Source organism: Eptatretus burgeri, chromosome 3 (genome assembly GCF_056783735.1).
Source record: "Eptatretus burgeri isolate ZD-2024b chromosome 3, Ebu_testis_v1, whole genome shotgun sequence".
Lineage (NCBI taxonomy): Eukaryota > Metazoa > Chordata > Myxini > Myxiniformes > Myxinidae > Eptatretus > Eptatretus burgeri.
The window spans coordinates 50,849,753-50,867,992 of record NC_140963.1 but is presented as its reverse complement, the minus strand read 5'-3'; the positions used below and the strand labels follow the sequence as shown (position 1 = coordinate 50,867,992).

Sequence of the window (18,240 nt, the reverse complement as noted above, 5' to 3'; positions counted from 1 at the left end):
ATCCTTATCAGTTCCAGTCGATGCATTGAAATCCCCCAAGACTAGAAGTGTATCTCGTCTGGGGCACTGATCAACCACAGACTCGAGCGTGGCGTAGAATGCATCCTTCACGGTGAGATCACTTGCCTCAGTCGGAGCATAAACAGAGACCAGGGAAATGACACCAAAGGAGTGACGAATCCTTAATCTCATAACACGCTCGTTGACCGGTGTTACCTCAATTATCATTGGGGTCAGCTTATTGGACACAGCCACAGCAACTCCTTGGGTATGGTAACCATCAGAGCGACCAGACCAATAGTAGGTGTAACCACCCACCATTATCTCGCCGCAATCCGGTCTCCGAACCTCGGAGAGAGCTGCAATCCCGATGTCCAAACGCTTGAGCTCAGATGATAACAGAGACAGGTGATCATCCTCTCTTAGGGATAGGACATTCCAGGCACCCACCCGAAGGGACCGCCTCAGGTTAACCCAAGGAGACCGCCGTCTGGTGGACGACACCTCAGCACCACTCCGCCACACTCTTCTGCAATCTGACCCAGGGATGTTACCCCGTGGTTTCCGTCCTATCATCAAAGATTGGGGGTCCCGAAGGCTTTGCTCCAATCCCGTCATCCGGTGAGCTGCCCTGCGAAGGGAAGCTGCACAGGAGGTACTCCCACGGAGTGGGTTTTCAGATTTTTTTTGCGTTTTTGCGTTTTGCAGAATGAAGGGTTTTTGCGGTGGCCGGAGTGCAAATCCTGCCACCAACCTCCTCATAAAAAGTAACCCAACTGCAGGAGGACGTCCGCAGACACAGTTGGGCACTAGATATGGATGGCCGTTGGCTCACAAGGAGCTCCTCCGCCCTTTGACAGGTTTTGTTTTTAATCCTGCTGGGTGTCCATATCCAAACACCCTCCTCACCAGAAAACCTGGTTGGGGAGACGGTTTAGTCGCCGACAACCCGACCATGGAACAGGTTAGTACAGGTTTACATGGTACCTGTAGCAGGTCACAGATCGAACCTGACCTGAACACCTGAATGGTGTTCTGTGAATTTCCACAACTGTATCACTGGTACTCATTTCGCCGACCTCGGAAGGATGACAGGCTGAGTCAACCCCCTGGTGTATTAATTCAGTGGCCCAACGGGGCTTGAACTCAGGACCTTTTGGATCCCAAGCCACTGCGCCAACACCAGGCTTTTATACACACACACACACACACACACACACACACACACACACACACACACACACACACACACACACACACACACACACACACACACACACACACACACACACACACACACACACACACACACACACCTACCTCTGGAAAAAAATTAAGAGACAGCTGCAAAATTATCAGTTTTTCTGGTTTTACTATTTATAGGTACTAGTACGTGCCCGTAAAAAAAAAAATAATAATAAATAAATAAACCACACAGGCAGTTTCTTCGCTCTCACGTGCCCGTACGTGCGTGACCCGGAAGTTCGATATTATTCGCAATTTATTTTTAATACCCAATTATTCAATTAACACCAACATATTTTACCTTTTCGCAATGTCGTGGCAAGGAAAAACAAAAAGAGAAGAGAAGAGAGAGAAAAAATTTACTTCCTGGTTCGGAGCATACCAGCACTCTGATGTTCCCGAAATTTATACACCGTCTAATATGAAAACGATTATAACTTGGGCCATTCTGTTTATCTATAAATGCGCATAAGAAATCGAGAAATTATTAGAATACACGAAGTCATCACTCTCCGGAAGCCCGTACATTGTAACCCGTAATGGGGAACGTGGCTGTGCTTCCCTTCCCCATCGGCCATTCCCACGCAACAACGTGTCTTCCCATTGGTTTGGTAAATATATGGCCATAACTTGGGAAGCACTTGTCCGATTAATATCAAACCTTGAAAAGGCACATCCTCAGGTCCGCAGCAATATACCTGGCAAGTTTCAATTAGATCGGACCAGAGGTTGTCGAGAAACAGCGGTCACAGACGCACACACAGAGATTGCTGGAATTATGGATAGATGTGTTTGAGTAAAATGAACATTTTTGTTTTATTCTATAAACTACTGACAACATTTCTCCCAAATTCTGAATAAAAATATTGTCATTAATAGAGCATTTATTTGCAAAAAATGACAACTGGTCAAAATAACAACAAAGATTCAGTGTTTTCAGACCTCAAATAATACAATCAAAACAAGTTCATATTCATTTTTAAACAACACAATACTAATGTTTTAACTTAGGAAGAGTTCAGAAATCAATATTTTGTGGAATAACCCTGATTTTCAATCACAGCTTTCATGCGTCTTGGCATGCTCTCCACCAGTCTTTCACATTGCTGTTGGGTGACTTTATGCCACTCCTGGCGCAAAAATTCAAGCAGCTCGGCTTTGTTTGATGGCTTGTGACCATCCATCTTCCTCTTGATCACATTCCAGAGGTTTTCAATGGGGTTCAGGTCTGGAGATTGGGCTGGCCATGACAGGGTCTTCATCTGATGGTCCTCCATCCACACCTTGATTGACCTGGCTGTGTGGCATGGAGCATTGTCATGCTGGAAAAAGCAATCCTCAGATTTGGGGAACATTGTCAGAGCAGAAGGAAGTAAGTGTTCTTCTAGGACAACCTTGTACGTGGCTTTATTCATGAGTCCTTCACAAAGACAAATCTGCCCGATTCCAGCCTTGCTGAAGCACCCCCAGATCATCACCGATCCTCCACCAAATTTCACAGTGGGTGTGAGACACTGTGGCTTATAGGCCTCTCCAGGTCTCTATCTGACCATTAGATGACCAGGTGTTGGGTAAAACTGAAAATTGGACTCATCAGAGAAGATGACCTTACTCCAGTCCTCTACGGTCCAATCCTTATGGTCTTTTGCAAACCTCAGCCTGGCTCTTCTTTGCTTCTCATTGATGAAGGGCTTTTATCTAGCTTTGCACGACTTCAGTCCTGCCCCGAGGAGCCTGTTTCGAACCATCCTCGCCGTGCACTTCACCCCAGCTGCCGTTTGCCATTCTTTTTGTAGGTCACTTGATGTCATCCTACGGTTGTTGAGTGACATTCCAATGAGTTGGCGGTCATCCCGGTCAGTGGAAAGTCGTTTTCGCCCTCTGCCAGTCTGTAGCTTTGTTGTCCCCAATGTCTGCTGCTTGACCTTGTTCTTATGAACCGCCGTCTTTGAAATTTTAAGGATGGAAGCAACGTGACGCTCACTGTTTCCCTCTGCCAGTAATGCCAGAATTGAACCCTTCTTTTCCTCACTCAAAACTTTTCTTTTCAACTCTTTTGGCATGGTCAATAGTTATTTTTTTGATTCCAATTACTTTTGAGATACTACGAGCACTGTTTTTGCCATCCAGCTGGTCCTATTGCAAGAGGATAGTGATGACCACAGCAGTGGTTTTTACCCCTCAGCCCGAATTGGGCTAAGGGGTATTGTCGTCACAGGCAATGTCCGGGCGGGCGTCTGTCAACTTTTGGTTTCCGTCAATTTCGAGGAGAACGCCTTGTCCGATTAAATCCATTTTTGCAGGGTATGTTGGGGTTGAGTAGAGGAAGGTTCCTTTCGAAAATGGGCGCGCTGAGATTTTCAATGTGGCCTCCATGGCAGCCATCTTGAAATTGGTTTCCCCGGCGTCCGGGCATCTGTCAACTTTTGGTTTCCGTCAATTTCAAGGAGAACGCCTTGTCCGATTAAATCCATTTTTGCAGGGTATGTTGGGGTTGAGTATAGGAAGGTTCCTTTCGAAAATGGGTGCGCTGCGATTTTCAATGTGGCCTCCATGGCAGCCATCTTGAAATTGGTTTCCGTCGATTTTGAGAACGCCTTTTCCGATTAAATCCATTTTTGCAGCGTTTGTTGGGGTTGAGTAGAGGAAGGTTCTTTTCGAAAATGGGCGCGCTGCGATTTTCACTTGCCGCCACGGTAGCCATCTTGAAGTCTGATTTTCGATTTGACTTCCAACGTGCTCTAACTGACTGCATCATCGTGATATCACTGCTTCCTTTTACAATGCATGGGCTGAGGGGTTGCGCCCGCTTTGCGGAGCTATTTTTATCCCCTGCCATGTGGCGGAAGGGGGATATTGTTGTCGTCCGGCTGTCCGTCCGGCTGTACGTCCATCCGTCCGGGCGTCAACATTTATAGCTGTGAGTGCGATAACTGATAAACTGTTCGCCATATCGATTTGAAATTTGGGTCACACAGGTACCCCCTGAAAAGGAAGAACCGTATTAATTTTGAGGGGTGGCCAGATCCAAGATGGCCGACTGGGGCGGCCATCTTCAAAAAAATGTTTTTTCGCCATATCGATTTGAAATTTGAGTGACACGTTCCACCTGAAAAGGAAGAACCCTATTGATTTTGGGCATGGCTGGATCCAAGATGGTCGACTGGGGCGGCCATCTTGAAAAAAGTTTTTTGTAATAAATAGAAAACCGCATCTGATTTCAATTATTTTTGGTTACTACGTTTCTCACCCCTGGGGAACTTTTTTGAGATGATGACCAAATGGTGTCTTATTTCCAATTCACCTCCCTCATTATCTCAAATATGTATGACCTTTTTCATTCAATGGCGGGGGATTCCCCATCTCTGATGGTATATTTATGCTTTTCCTTGTTAAATAAGATTCGGTTCAGGTGATCACCTAATCAGTACCTCACTAAGTAGAATGAGGTGTGACTATGTTGGAATTCAACAGACACTGGAATGAAATTGCTGCCATACATGTGGAGATGCTGATTTGAATTTTTTTTGGAGTGGTCTCTTATTTTTTTTCCAGAGCTGTATATATTGTTGCGAATTCTGGCCCGCCCGGCGAACGATCGGCCACGTAACTCAAGTGGCGGCCGCTTCGCCCACCGAAATGGACAATTCAGTCGTGACCCTCCTGGGACTACCGCCAGAAACCAGTCATGGGTGGGGGTTTAACCCCACCACCACCCAGTCCGCAGTCCACCCACGCGAGATAGGGTAAATCGCCGAAAGTTGATATACCTATGGTACTCGCACGGGTAATCTGCCGAGGGATGGGACCATGCCACAGGCCGACTCCGGACACGAACCGCTTAAGCGGTTCGTTCCGTATTACAGGGATAACCGAGCGGAGTTATCGTCGGCCTTAACGGTTCCGATTAATTACCGGGTGTTTTAAAACCCACTATTAATCCCTTACGTGATGCAAGATGGAGATTCAACAAAGGAAATGACGCAGTGAAATGGGGAACAATTGGGCAAGCAAGCAATTTTATTGCACTCTCAGACAAGGGAGCACGTATTTACAGCAAAAGGAAGCAGGGAAAGAGTTAAAACCGAATAAGCAATTATTCACAGCACAGTCACTTACACTATTCTACTTTACAGGACATGGCGACACATAATTCATACAAAAACCCAAAAGAAATGATTGAAAGAGCGTGACCGTAGGGAGCTCCCCGAGCTGGTGTTCACCGTAATCCGGCTCCGCAAGCACTGCTGATCCCCTCGAGGCGCCCTCGGTCCAGAGCGACCCAACCAGCATGGTCCGGCGAGTGAGGTCTAGTCCGCGAGCCTCCGCGTCCGCTCGCGCTTCTCCTCGGGAGCTCCACTCAGCTCTCCGCGCTCATGTTCAGCCTTTTCCGCTGAGCTCTCCTCACTCGCGCGCGTTCAGCCTAAAACTCAACTTCACTCTCTCTCGCATTTTCGTTCCGCCCCTTTTGTAGCGCGGGGCCCCGCCCTTCGCCCAGCCCCGTTTCTGGCTCCACCTCCCTTCTGGAAGATTCCCAAAAATGGGCGTGCCCTCTCGTTCCCCACTCCCCGCGCCGTGCGGGGGGGGGGCAAGGAAAGTCAGTCTTGGCTCGGGGCCAGGGAATTATTCCCCCAAAATCTGGCCCCCACCTTTTTTCACCTTTGACCTCCGGCTCAAATTGCACCTCCCCCATGCCAAAGCGCGAGAACAGCAGAAGGGAAAATCCCACAGGCATTGTTGGTTTTCTTCCCCCCGCGCCGTACGACGAGGGAAGAAAGATTCGGGCGGGAGATGCCCCTTCGTACCCCGGCCGCCGCTGCCACTCCGCCCTCCCATCCGTCCCGCGAAGATCGTGACCGCACGGTGCTCGTTGAATGGCGAGTGGCGAAGATGTGGTAGCGTAGTTGTGGAAGGTGGCGTCGTGCAGTGAATGGCGTGATCGTTGAGATGTTGGTTGTGGCGATGTTTGTTGTTGTTCTTGCACCAAATTTACAATAGCCAAAGAAAAACTGCGAACTGAAGCGTCGCAGCCCGAATGGATCACATATATTCCCCCTATACAACGGGTCTGGGCTTACTACACATGAACTTACCGATATATCTCACCTGAGGACCCTTTATGGTGTAATGCGAATTTCCACAGCCGTAACACAACCCCCTCCTCTTTTTACAGACTCGTCCCGAGTCGTCAAATTCTCGTGTACCATCATGTGTAGTTCTCCCCTAGTACGTTTTACCTTCGGATCCCTGAGTGCGACATTCATGGTATTCGTGTCCCCAAAATAAATAACCTACGGGCTGAGTCACGAACTTAACAAACCCACTCATACGGATGACTTAAATAAATTGCAGGTGCTAAGACAGACATGCCGGGGGCGCACTCATATGTACAATACATCTTAACCTTATAATTTACACTATTCCATGGCCCAGGATCAATGGACTCTGCAAAGAGAAAAGCAGTTAGCAGGGAGCTCGGCTGCTCGCATGCAGTCTCTGGCTCAGGCAATGCAGGTGACGGAATGTGGCCGGCAGCACACACACAGTCCAAGGCCTCCCCTTTTGAAATGAACGCAGTGAACCACAATGGTGCATGGGCTGCACAAACGCAGTCTCCGTGCCAGCTCAAGTGGCACACGCAATGAACACGATGGATGGATGGATGGATGGATGAATGGATGGTTGAATGGATGGACGCAAACACTGTGCACGGGCCGCCACTGCAGGGCCCGTGTTGTAGCTGCCAACAGGACAGTCCTTGCAAATCATGATGATCCCGGCGCACATGGTAATGAACAAGGGGGGGGGGGGAATGCAAAACAGAACGGGGGCAAAAGATGACTATGGCATTCGGCATGGCATGGCAAAGGCAGCAGGCAAGGCATGGCAAAACAGGGCCGCTGTAGCAAACGCAGCCGGCAGTAAAGCTGACCGGCACAGGCCTTGCAGTAAAACAGCCGGCAGACGGTCGACCAGCACAGGCCTTGCAGCAAAACAACAGCTGCCGATGAAGTTGGCCGGCCTCTTGCAGTGCAGGTTGGTGGAGGGAGTGCGGTGGTGCTGGCCACTCAGAAGGCGGGCTCGGACCTACCTACCTGTTTCCCTCCCACCTATTGCCTTTGTCTGTCTCCGTCCATACCCACTCCCTTATTTTGTAAAACCCAATTTCGCCCCAACTTATTTTTTTGTGATTTTTATTTTTTTGCTCTTCCTACCTCCCCACTATAATTCGTCCCCTAACCTCCTTTATCGTCCTTGTTCGGCGAACCTATTGTCTCCTAGCCTACTCCCAACCCCTACGTTCCCTTCCCGGAGGGGAATGAGGGAGGGCTAGCGTCCTGTGCCGAGGCCCAATCTAAGCCTCAGGATGGCCTCCTTGGAATTCAGCGATCTTTACCCAAAGTGGGTCCAGCGGCCCACAACGAGAGCGAAGGGATGGATGGTGCGGAGCTTGGTACACATCCTAATCTACCCTAACCATTATCACTTAAATTACCCCGGGGCTTTCAACAAGCCCCTCTCGCTTAATCTACTTGTTCTATCAACCCAGAATTCCCGTCACCTGTGTTGGTGTCCTCACAATTTCGGGCCATGCTCCCCAATTTTTCCACCCGTGCCCTCACACGGTTTCATGGCTGGGACGCGTGGCTCCCTTGGCAGGCACTACCCTCTGCCGATTCTCCAACGATGGCACCCCCGGGCACTACACTGCCTCCGAGCCTACCAGCTCCCGAAACACCGGGGAGTGCCCTCCATGGAAACTCCCCTGAAATGCTCACGTGGCAGGCTGACTTCCCGGGCCCCTTTCCGAGGGTCACCCGTGCCCACGACACTGCCCACGCGGCTAATGGCGCCCCGGGCCCCCGCATCATGCGGGCGCACCTGTGCCCACTACACTTTCCGGCCCCCATGGGCCCTTGGCCTACCGCGGCCGACTATCCCGGTGCCCAGGGTACCCACTCGGCGATACTCACCTTTCGCAGCCACGCTCCCAGCCCGTCAACAGGGCTCCTGCACCCCTCCAAATGGGTTTCGAGCCTACACTCCCACCAACAACAAAACGACTTCCATTTTGTCAATTTAACTAACCCAGCGAACTCACTCTACGCTGACCCCGGGGTCCCTTGGGCGGGAGTCACTCCTCCCCCCAATCACTCATCGCACCATGCATTCCACAATCACTCCATACACACAGACCCGCTGGCCTCACTCACTCAACATGTTTCCTTTCACAACTCACAACTCTTCAACTCACACATCGCTGAACTCTTCCATTCTCTCATTACATCCCCTAACTAACTCGTGCTCCCACGTCGTCCCTTACACTACAGCATGGTCCTTTTAACCTACGTAGCTAAGCTACATCCCCTCTACACACTCAGTCAGTCACTGTCTTCAAATCCGAAAATCAATTCCCATACTCCATTCCCCTCTTAAATCTCAACTAAAACCCCTCTAAGTAATCCATTCCACGGGCCCCATGAGGACTTACCCCTGCCCCATGAAGCCGGTTGAGCTAAGCTAACCCTTCCCCCTAACTAGTTCCATCCTGTGTCCAGGCAAGGGGGTCTTCCACCCTTTGCCTGGGAATCCTGTTCACTCGAAAGCGAGGCTTGCTTTTTTTTTTTTTTTTTTTTTTTCAAAGCACGTGCACTAGCGCGGCAACTCGCAGCTCGCGCACCAGCGTGGCAATTCACAGCCGCGCACCTTTGGCGCGATGTCATGGCAGCTGTTCACGTCCCTCGTCCCTCTTGGACGGCACCATCCAGCAGGGATTCCCCCCCTGCCGGATTCCAACCATACACGCAGCCATGACGTCACCCTGCGCAAAAAAAAACACAAGCCTCGCGTCTCGAGGGGTTCCCCACACGAACGCATGTGCTCTGCCCGTCCGTGACCTGCGCCGTGCGCTCTGCGAACAGAACACACTGCGCAGGCCACATAGAGCTTCACACGCACGCCCGCGTGGAGAACCCATCCGGTCAAAATCCGTCAACCCAGCCTGGCTTTTGTCCGTCGCGGGATCGGCAACATTCACAGCGCTTGTTTCCGGACCGGGTTTCACTCCCGCAGGCGTGCACGTGGCGGCCTCGTGGGTACCACAGCACGGACCTCGCGTTCGCCGCTCGGCAAACCCGGCGCGGTGCTCAAAATAGCTACGGCCGCTACCCGGCCTCTGTCCCTCTGTCGCGTCTCCATTCAATCCACGTACACCTGCGTGTTACAATGCTCAGACTCCACTCCATCACACTCACCCCAGGAGACGTGGTTGCGTGCTCCCGCATGCCCACCCTCATCTCCCTCACATACCGCTCTCACACACACAATCTCCCTTGCACTCGGCCGTTCACTCACGCATGCGGTGACACTCACGCGGTGCCTCATCCACACATGGCGCGCTGGGAAGCACGCACTTCGGTACACTTGCCACCACACCACTCACACGCGGGGTCGCACTCACACCTTGCACCACACACACCGGGACAATCACGCTGGGGATTCGCGTCACCTCTAGGGTTCCCGGGGCCTCTATACCCCCAAGCTGCACGTGCACCTGTCCACAGCACTCGCCCCCTCAACCTCGCGAAGCACGACAGGACCCACCTGGTCGTGACCAGCCTCAAGGGAGCATAGCGTCTCCCTCCGTTCCCGAAGGAGGCTATCCAGCTGCTCGCACCGGGTCCCTAAACAGTCCGCCAGCTCCCCCTCATGGTCCTCCACTACCTTAATGTGTGTGTGCTCGTCCTTAACCCCATCTTTATCGTGAAGTCTCTCCCCTACCGTTTCTTTCTGGCTCCTTTTTCCTTCCCATCTGAGTCGTTCTTCCTCTCTGAGCCCCATTAGCTGTTCGTTCTCCCTCCGGAGCTCCTCAATCTCCGTTGACTCCAATCTTGCTCTCCGTTTTAGTTGTTCGATTTCAAACTCACATTGTTCTTGTTTTCTTCCCCACAGTTTCTGCTGCTCTTCATTTTCCAATCTCATCGTTTCCTTCAATTGGCTCATTTCCTTCCTGTGTTTCATTCGCTGTTCTCTCACTACTCTTCCTTGTTTCCTCTCCTGTCCTTCCTTCTCCAGCTTCATGGTTTGCTTCATTTGGTTCATCTCCTTTTTGTGTTTCATTTGCTGCTGTCTCATTACTCTTCCTTGTTTCTTCTCCTGTCCTTCCTTCTCCAGTTTTGTGGTTTTCTTCATTTGGTTAATTTCCCTTTTGTGTTTCATTCACTGTTCTTCGTCTATCTCCTCGCACTCCAGCCTTACCTTTTCTTCCAATTGGTCAACCTCGGCTTCATGTTCCTTTTGTTTTCTATCCCATTGTTCCTCTCGTTCTTCCCTCTCCAATCTCGTTGTGTCCTTCAATCGCCTGATTTCTCATTCCTGCTTCAGTTGTTCTTCCCTCATCATCCTCAATTCGTTTTGTAGTTCCCTTTCTTTGTCTTGGTGTTTATGTAACTCAGAAGTTTTCTTTTCCAATTCTTTTCTCATCTCTGCACACTCCGACCTTGCTTTGGCTTCTTACTGTTCTTCCGGCTTGCCCTTGTGGTTTTCTACCCGTCTTCCCAGTTCCTCTGTCTCCGTTTTTACCTCCAGTCCCAGCTTATCAACTCTCTTCGTCATGTCTTGAAGTCTTTTCTCACACTCCACCGTTACGACCTTCAATCCCTCCTTTGTCTCCTCCTGGCTTTCTTTTAATTTTTCTATTGCCTTCGTTACCTCGTGTCTTGTCTTACACGTTTCGGTCTCCCTGTTTAATTTTTCCCTCTGTGTCACCGTCACTTCCTCTGTCACGACTCTCGCCCAACACGTTTCCCATATTAATCGGTCCGTTCCCGCCTCCATTGCGGGCCTGACAGCCGTTGCACTCCCTCTCAGCTCGTTCGCCCCAGTACGTGGCGTCGCCATTATGCCCGCCTGCAGGCATCGCCCCACGCGCTGCATCTCACCCCGCATTTCTTTCATTTGGTCGTTCGCCTCGAGTGCGTTTCCATCAATTTTTTTGTTCAACTGTTGCGCATTTGTATCCATTTTGCTTGTGTTTGTATCCATTTGTTTATTTATTCCTTCCACGTTCGCATTCATTGCTTGCATATTTGCGTTCATTCCCGCCAGCATGGCGCATATCTGGGCCATGTCGGTGCACTCGGCTGAGCCGATTCGGCCATAATCGGGGGGTTTTGGCAGAGAGGGGGAGGGGAGGTGCAATACACCGCGGCTGCTGCCGCGCCCATTTCGGGCGCTGGGTTTAGTTGGGGGGAGTTCGTCCTGCACAACAAGCATTTCCTGCTCGGGGTTTCTATCCTGAGCCATGGATTCCACCAATCCCACATCCATTCCTAATACCCCCGGCTCACGCTCGCCTTGAGACTCCATCTTATTTCTCGTAAGAGATTAAAATTTTGATTTGCTCGTAATTTGGGGGGAACGGGGGGTTGCTTCGCACACCCCTAATCCGATCCCCGTAAATTTAGTTGGAGACCGAGGTGGATTTGAATCCCACACTCCTGTACACCAATGTTACGAAGAGGGGGATGAGTTTGTATCCCACTCCTGACACCAATGTTACGAGGAGGGGGATGAGTTCGTATCCCACGACCTGACGCCAATGTTGCGAATTCTGGCCCGCCCGGCATGCGATCGACCACGTAACTCGAATCGCGGCCGCTTCGCCCACCGAAACGGACAATTCAGTCGTGACCCTCCTGGGACTACCGCCAGAAACCAGTCACGGGTGGGGGTTTAACCCCACCACCACCCAGTCCGCACTCCACCCACGCGAGATAGGGTAAATCGCCGAAAGTCGATATACCTATGGTACTCGCACGGGTAATCTGCCGAGGGATGGGACCACACCACAGGCCGACTCTGGACACGAACCGCTTCAGCGGTTCGTTCCATATTACAGGGATAACCGAGCAGAGTTATCGTCGGCCTTGACGGTTCCGATTAATTACTGGGTGTTTTAAAACTCACTATTAAATCCCTTACCTGATGCAATATGGAGATTCAACAAAGGAAAGGACGCAGCGAAACGGGGAACAATTGGACAAGCAAGCACTTTTATTGCACTCTCAGACAAGGGAGCACGTATTTACAGCAAAAGGAAGCAGGGAAAGAGTTAAAACCGAATAAGCAATTATTCACAACACAGTCACTTTTACTATTCTACTTTACAAGACACGGCGCCACATCGTTCATACAAAAACCCAAAAGAAATGATTCAAAGAGCGTGACCGTAGGGAGCTCCCCGAGCTGGTGTCCACCGTGATCCGGCTCCGCCAGCACTGCCGATCCCCTTGAGGCGCCCTCGGTCCGGAGCGACCCAACCAGCACGGTCCGGCGAGCAAGGTGGAGTCCGCGAGCCTCCGCGTCCGCTCACGCTTCTCCTCGGGAACTCCACTCAGCTCTCCGCGCTCGTGTTCAGCCTTTTCCGCCGAGCTCTCCTCACTCGCGCATGTTCAGCCAAAAACTCAACTTCACTCTCTCTCGTGTTTTCGTTCCGCCCCTTTTGTAGCACGGGGCTCCGCCCTTCGCCCCGCCCCGTTTCTGGCTCCACCTCCCTTCTGGAAGCTTCCCAAAAAGGGGCGTGCCCTCTCGTTCCCCCCTCCCCGCGCCGTGCGGGGGGCAAGGAAAGTCAGTCTTGGCTCGGAGCTCGGGAATTATTTCCCCAAAATCAGGCCCCCACCTTTTTTCACTTTTGACCTCCGGCTCAAATCGCACCTCCCCCATGCCAAAGCGCGGGAACAGCAGAAGGGAAAATCCCACAGGCGTTGTTGGTTTTCTTCCCCCCCAGCGCCGTACGACGAGGGAAGAAAGATTCGGGCGGGAGATGCCCCTTTGCACCCTGGCCGCCGCTGCCACTCCGCTCCTCCCATCCGTCCCGCGGAGATCGTGACCGCACGGTGCTCGTTGAATGGCGAGTGGCGAAGATGTGGTGGCGTAGTTGTGGAAGGTGGCGTCGTGTAGTGAATGGCGTGATCGTTGAGATGTTGGTTGTGGCGATGTTCGTTGTTCTTGCACCAAATTAACAATAGCCAAAGAAAAACGGCTAACTGAAGCGTCGCAGCCCAAATGGATCACATATATTCCCTCTATACAACGGGTCTGGGCTAATGACACATGAACTTACCGATATATCTCACCTGAGGACCCTTTATGGTGTAATGCGAATTTCCACAGCCGTAACAATATATATATATATATATAGGGGACAGAGATAGAGATAGATGGGGGAGACAGATAGAGATAGAGATCGAGATAGAGGGGGGAGACAGATGGAGATCGAGATAGAGATAGATGGGGGAGACAGATAGAGATAGAGCGATAGATAAATGGAGGAGAGGGAGAGGTGGGGGAAGGGAAGACAGTGTGAGGTGAGAGGAAGGGAAGGCAGACGTGGTGGAGCATAAATTATGCTTCATACTGTCTCATGAAAATGATTCCTCATAGAATAACAGTGAAAATGGAAACAAAATAACGTCTGAAATCCATTTTCTACTGGTCATACTGTAAATACAGCCCAGAGACAAACACCACCGGGACGCGTCCAGAGTCAAGCTGCCCAGAGAAAAACTCCCTTCCGGGCATAAGCACCACCTGGACACTTCCGGCGATAAATACCATCCAGAAATAACCACCCTCCAGATATGGACAGAGACAGAGAGGCAGGTCTGATGTGTCCCGACAAGATAAAAGAGTGAGGGGAGGGTGCTGCACTGTGATGGGAGGGGGTAGAGCAAGGATGGGACAGAGAGGGTTGGGGGTAGGGGAGTCAGCAAAGATAATATGTTATGCTTTATGAAACACACACACACACACACACACACACACACACACACACACACACACACACACACACACACACACACACACACACACACACACACACACACACACACTAGTGCTTGGCCGATATTGTCAATTTTTCAGGAATCAGCAGGTTGGAGTCAGCGTGATTTCCGACTATGATACGTACTGTATACAACCCAAAAATCTTGAGTAGCTTTCACCTAAACACAACGTTGCATTTACATCGACATTTCTGGGAGATGTTCACAAACATTAATCTTTATAAACAGCTGTGTGTGACAGGTGGAAAAAAAATATATATATAGAATTAAACATTTGGCTTGGTAATTTGGAAAACAAGCAAATACAGCAAACGGCTTGGAAATCGGGTGTTATTTCACAACTCGCTCAGGATGACGGAGCACGAACCAATCACTCAGGATGACGTGGTGCAGCAAAAGCATCTGCAGTGAGTGAACGATTCACTCAGAATGACGTAGCGTGGTACCGTTATTGACTATAGGGCTCTCGGCAAGTGGCTTAAGCATTCAAGCAAGCACTCCAATTAAATGGTTGATAAGGAACGGCTGGCTGGACTGTGGCTGCATACCATGTAGGATCCCTTTAACTTTAAAGATAGTCTTCACTGCACACGCAGCAGTTACCTAAAATGAATTCATTCAAATAATGATTTTATCCACAAAAGAGTTGCTGTTTCATGTCGAACAACCCTGGAGACATTAATTGTTTAATTGCCTGTGAAATAAACATTTCAGATAATCTTCCATGTTGCCTGTATGTCTGTACACGTGTCATGTGGTACATAGTTCGCGGTCCACACAAATGTTGTAACTTTATTTTACAATGTCCGTTTTTCACCAGATTTGCTATGATCCCCTGGAGATCAGATTTGTAGATTAAACCTGTAGATTTGTATATCAGAGATCCTTTGATCTCTGAAAATATACACAGATCTGGCAGACGCTATGGATAAGCAGTCCCTCTGGGGGACAAGCGCGAGGTCTAGCAGTGAATGCATTAAATCATACATACAGCTCAATGAAGCGAGTTAATTTTTGCATGTTCCTAAATTTTTTGTTCACTCTATAATTTTCCAAACAGTAGAAAAAGATAAGTTGAATGCTTTGGAAATTTCAAATTTTCTTGTCTATGTTTCGAGAAGGAGGGATCATAGTCTTGCTTGCTTAAAGTAAATGGGTGTATTGGCTTAGTTATAACACTCATTATTTCTTTAAATTATCATATTTCACAACAGATTTTGACACTCATTGAGTCCGGACGATATCCAATCCCTAAAATCGGAATAATATTTCGATGATGTACTTTAATTAGTCCGTGAGAGTAGTTCATCGAAAATCGTATCATATGTAATGCATGAATTCGCTCCAAGCTCCTAATTTGAAAACTTTAGTACTTACAAAAGCGATGTATACAGCGATTCTTAGCTATGATGAACAGTAATTCGATAATATGAGTGAGGAAAGTGGAAAAAAAACAAAAACAAAAAACTTTAGCATTAACAAATTGTTGTGGCCTGTTCCAAGTCAAAGCATGGTTGAGCCAACCAAAAAAACATGGTGGCTTCAGACCCAAGTGTGGTTACCCAGGAGATGCCTTAAGACCCCAAAGAGCGAGGTGGCCGAGGATGCGCCTGATTAAGGATATAATTAAATAAGGCTGTTAATTATCTTCAAACGAGATGTTTTAATTAACCCAAACACATTTTTCAGTCGTGCACTTCCTTGGCGTTCCCTTAGTATGCATGCAAAGTTTCAGGCTGCGAGGTTTTATGGTTTCGTAGTTATGGAGGTGACGCACATACTGACACACACTGACACACACTAGTATCGATGCAAATATGAACTGATTAGATTTTGGTTTCAAGAGGTCAAAGGTCAGAGGTCATGACAGGTTAAAATGTGATACTTGAGAACAGCTGTTGGGATTTAAATCAAACTTGGTACAAGTATGTGTGTATGATGTAATACTTTGGATGGAGGCATTTCAGTCGGTCACGTCAAAGAGTGCCATTCTAGTTATTTCATATGCAGCCTGTGGCTGCTGGTTGCATCATTGCTGGGACTGGAGCTGTGCTGCTGATGCAGTGCTCCCTGTTTCCATTGCTCATTTTTCTGACCTCAGAAGGATGACACGCTGAGTCAACCCACCTTGTGTTATTTATAGGCTCGACAGGGGCTCAAATTCAAGAGCCTGAGATCTCAAGCCAGCCAGCACCAGGCTTAGTTTATCCATAATAGAGGTACATGGAGAGTCATCATCGTTGCATAAAGGGAATAGCACACGTACCAACATTAGGTGGTTGCGGAGAGGGAAACAGTCAGAGGTATTCCATAGGACTTGTATGGGTTCGTGATGACAATGAACAATGGAGTTATTGACCTACACAGCAACTCTGTCTCTTAAGACAGAGAAGGGTCCTGTCGAAGTAAAGCAGAAAATAGCCAGGGAGAGAGATAGAATAATTTTAAATATTCTGTGAAAGAAATACCTCTGTTAAACATCCAACTTTTGCAGCTGCAGAAGCAGCATCAGCAGCAACATGAATGAATGGAGGGACTGCAAAATATTCGAGCGGAGACCAAAAAATTTGGTTGACCACACCATGATAGAAATTGGAGGAGGAGATGAGGAGCAGAAGTGTGGGGTTGGGTGGGCGACACGTGGCGGCCGAAGCGCTGGGGACGGATGGAGTGAGATGCTTGATCGGGTAGGAGGCCACATGGCGGCAGAGGGAGGAGGAGGATGTGTGGCAGAAAGTTGGGGGGGGGGGCAAGGGGATGTCAGCCACATGTTTGGGCCTTGGGGTGGTGTGAGATGCATGGCCGGGGTGTACTGGGGGTAGGGGGATGGTGCCGTTTGTACACGTGCTTTATTATTTCACAACAGTCATGGGACTTACATGGCTGCTGGTTGTATCATTGCTGGGGGCAAGGCTGTGCCACTGATGCAGTGCCCCCCGTTTCCAGTACTAATTTTGCTGACCTCGGAAGGATGACAGGCTGAGTCAACGCACCTTGTGTTATTTAACAGAATGACAGGGACTCAAACTTAAGATCCAAGATCTTCAGCTCGACACCTTAACTGTGAAGCCAACACCAGGCTTGTATATGTGCTAAAATATGACTGACGTGCTAGAAACTACCTGACAGTCATGTTGCTTAAATTTCTTATTTTTGTAATTTAATTTCTGGGAAATTGTTCTTTCACTGTGATCTTCAAGGTATTTTCTCTTGTGTTATTTTTGGTAAAGATTCTCGAACTCTATACATTGCCTTGATTATTGTAATTCATATCATATTTAACTTTATCAGACAACTTTCTTTGTAACTGTGTAAATTCACGTCCAATTTATGTTTGCCAAGAAGATGAGGGCTAAAAACCCGAAACCTCCACGGGATTTTGAATCTTTGTCTTCGTGACTTTTCAGTCGGTTGCGATTTAAGATTGCATGCATATTTGTCTTTTGTGTGTTTGACATTGTAGAATTGTTTGTTATCAAAAGTTGATAATTTATCATTCTCTCTTTACGATAGACAGTGTGGTTGTATGTTGACCAAAAAACATCCCAAGCACAATTTCTCTTTTTCAATGTACTTTATGAACCAGGCTGGTTCTCTTTGAAATCTACTACACTTTGTATTTTCATGTTATCCCATCTTTTCTGGTAAATGCATTGCGTGTGCGTATGCCCGCCACATGTTCTGCTTATTGCGCTTCAGTTTAGAAATGCATTACCATGTGTTTTTCTTTGAGATACTGGTGTTTTGATGTTTAAAATTTTTATTTATTTTTTTATATATTTTGTTTGTCTTGTAAATTTTGCAGACACATAAGCTGGATAAGCGAACAAGAAACTCTGATGTTGAAATCCATTCGCTGTAAATCAACAGACCGGCCTCGCACGGTGGGTGCTCTAATCGCCAAGTTGCAAAGGCACTGACACTTTCTCTCTGTGGATGATGATATTGCTCACCTTGGGTGTTGCAAAGAAGTATAACTTATTTTCCTTTTCATTTCCAAGGCAAACCTTACTCGCAGGATTTTGCTCCAGCTTGCTTTCTTCACAGTTTTCCCTCTAAAGCTTATCGGCATGATGGAGATCGACCAGCAGGTAAAATGATAATTGTTCAGGCTTCGGCATTTGCTCAAACTCGAATAACAACACAAAAT

The 18,240-nt window shown here is 48.7% G+C and overlaps 1 protein-coding gene across 6 annotated transcripts in view; it reads left to right on the top strand.

Annotated features, from left to right (window-relative positions):
- DCAF17 (DDB1 and CUL4 associated factor 17) overlaps window positions 1-18,240 on the top strand; it is a 70,437-nt gene that overhangs the window by 21,288 nt on the left and 30,909 nt on the right. For all 6 annotated transcript variants that reach the window (XM_085873262.1, XM_085873263.1, XM_085873261.1 and 3 more), the window contains exons 6-7: window positions 17,896-17,974; window positions 18,092-18,181. In XM_085873262.1, the coding sequence (XP_085729388.1) occupies window positions 17,896-17,974; window positions 18,092-18,181 (169 nt within the window). The remainder of the gene's footprint in view (window positions 1-17,895; window positions 17,975-18,091; window positions 18,182-18,240) is intronic.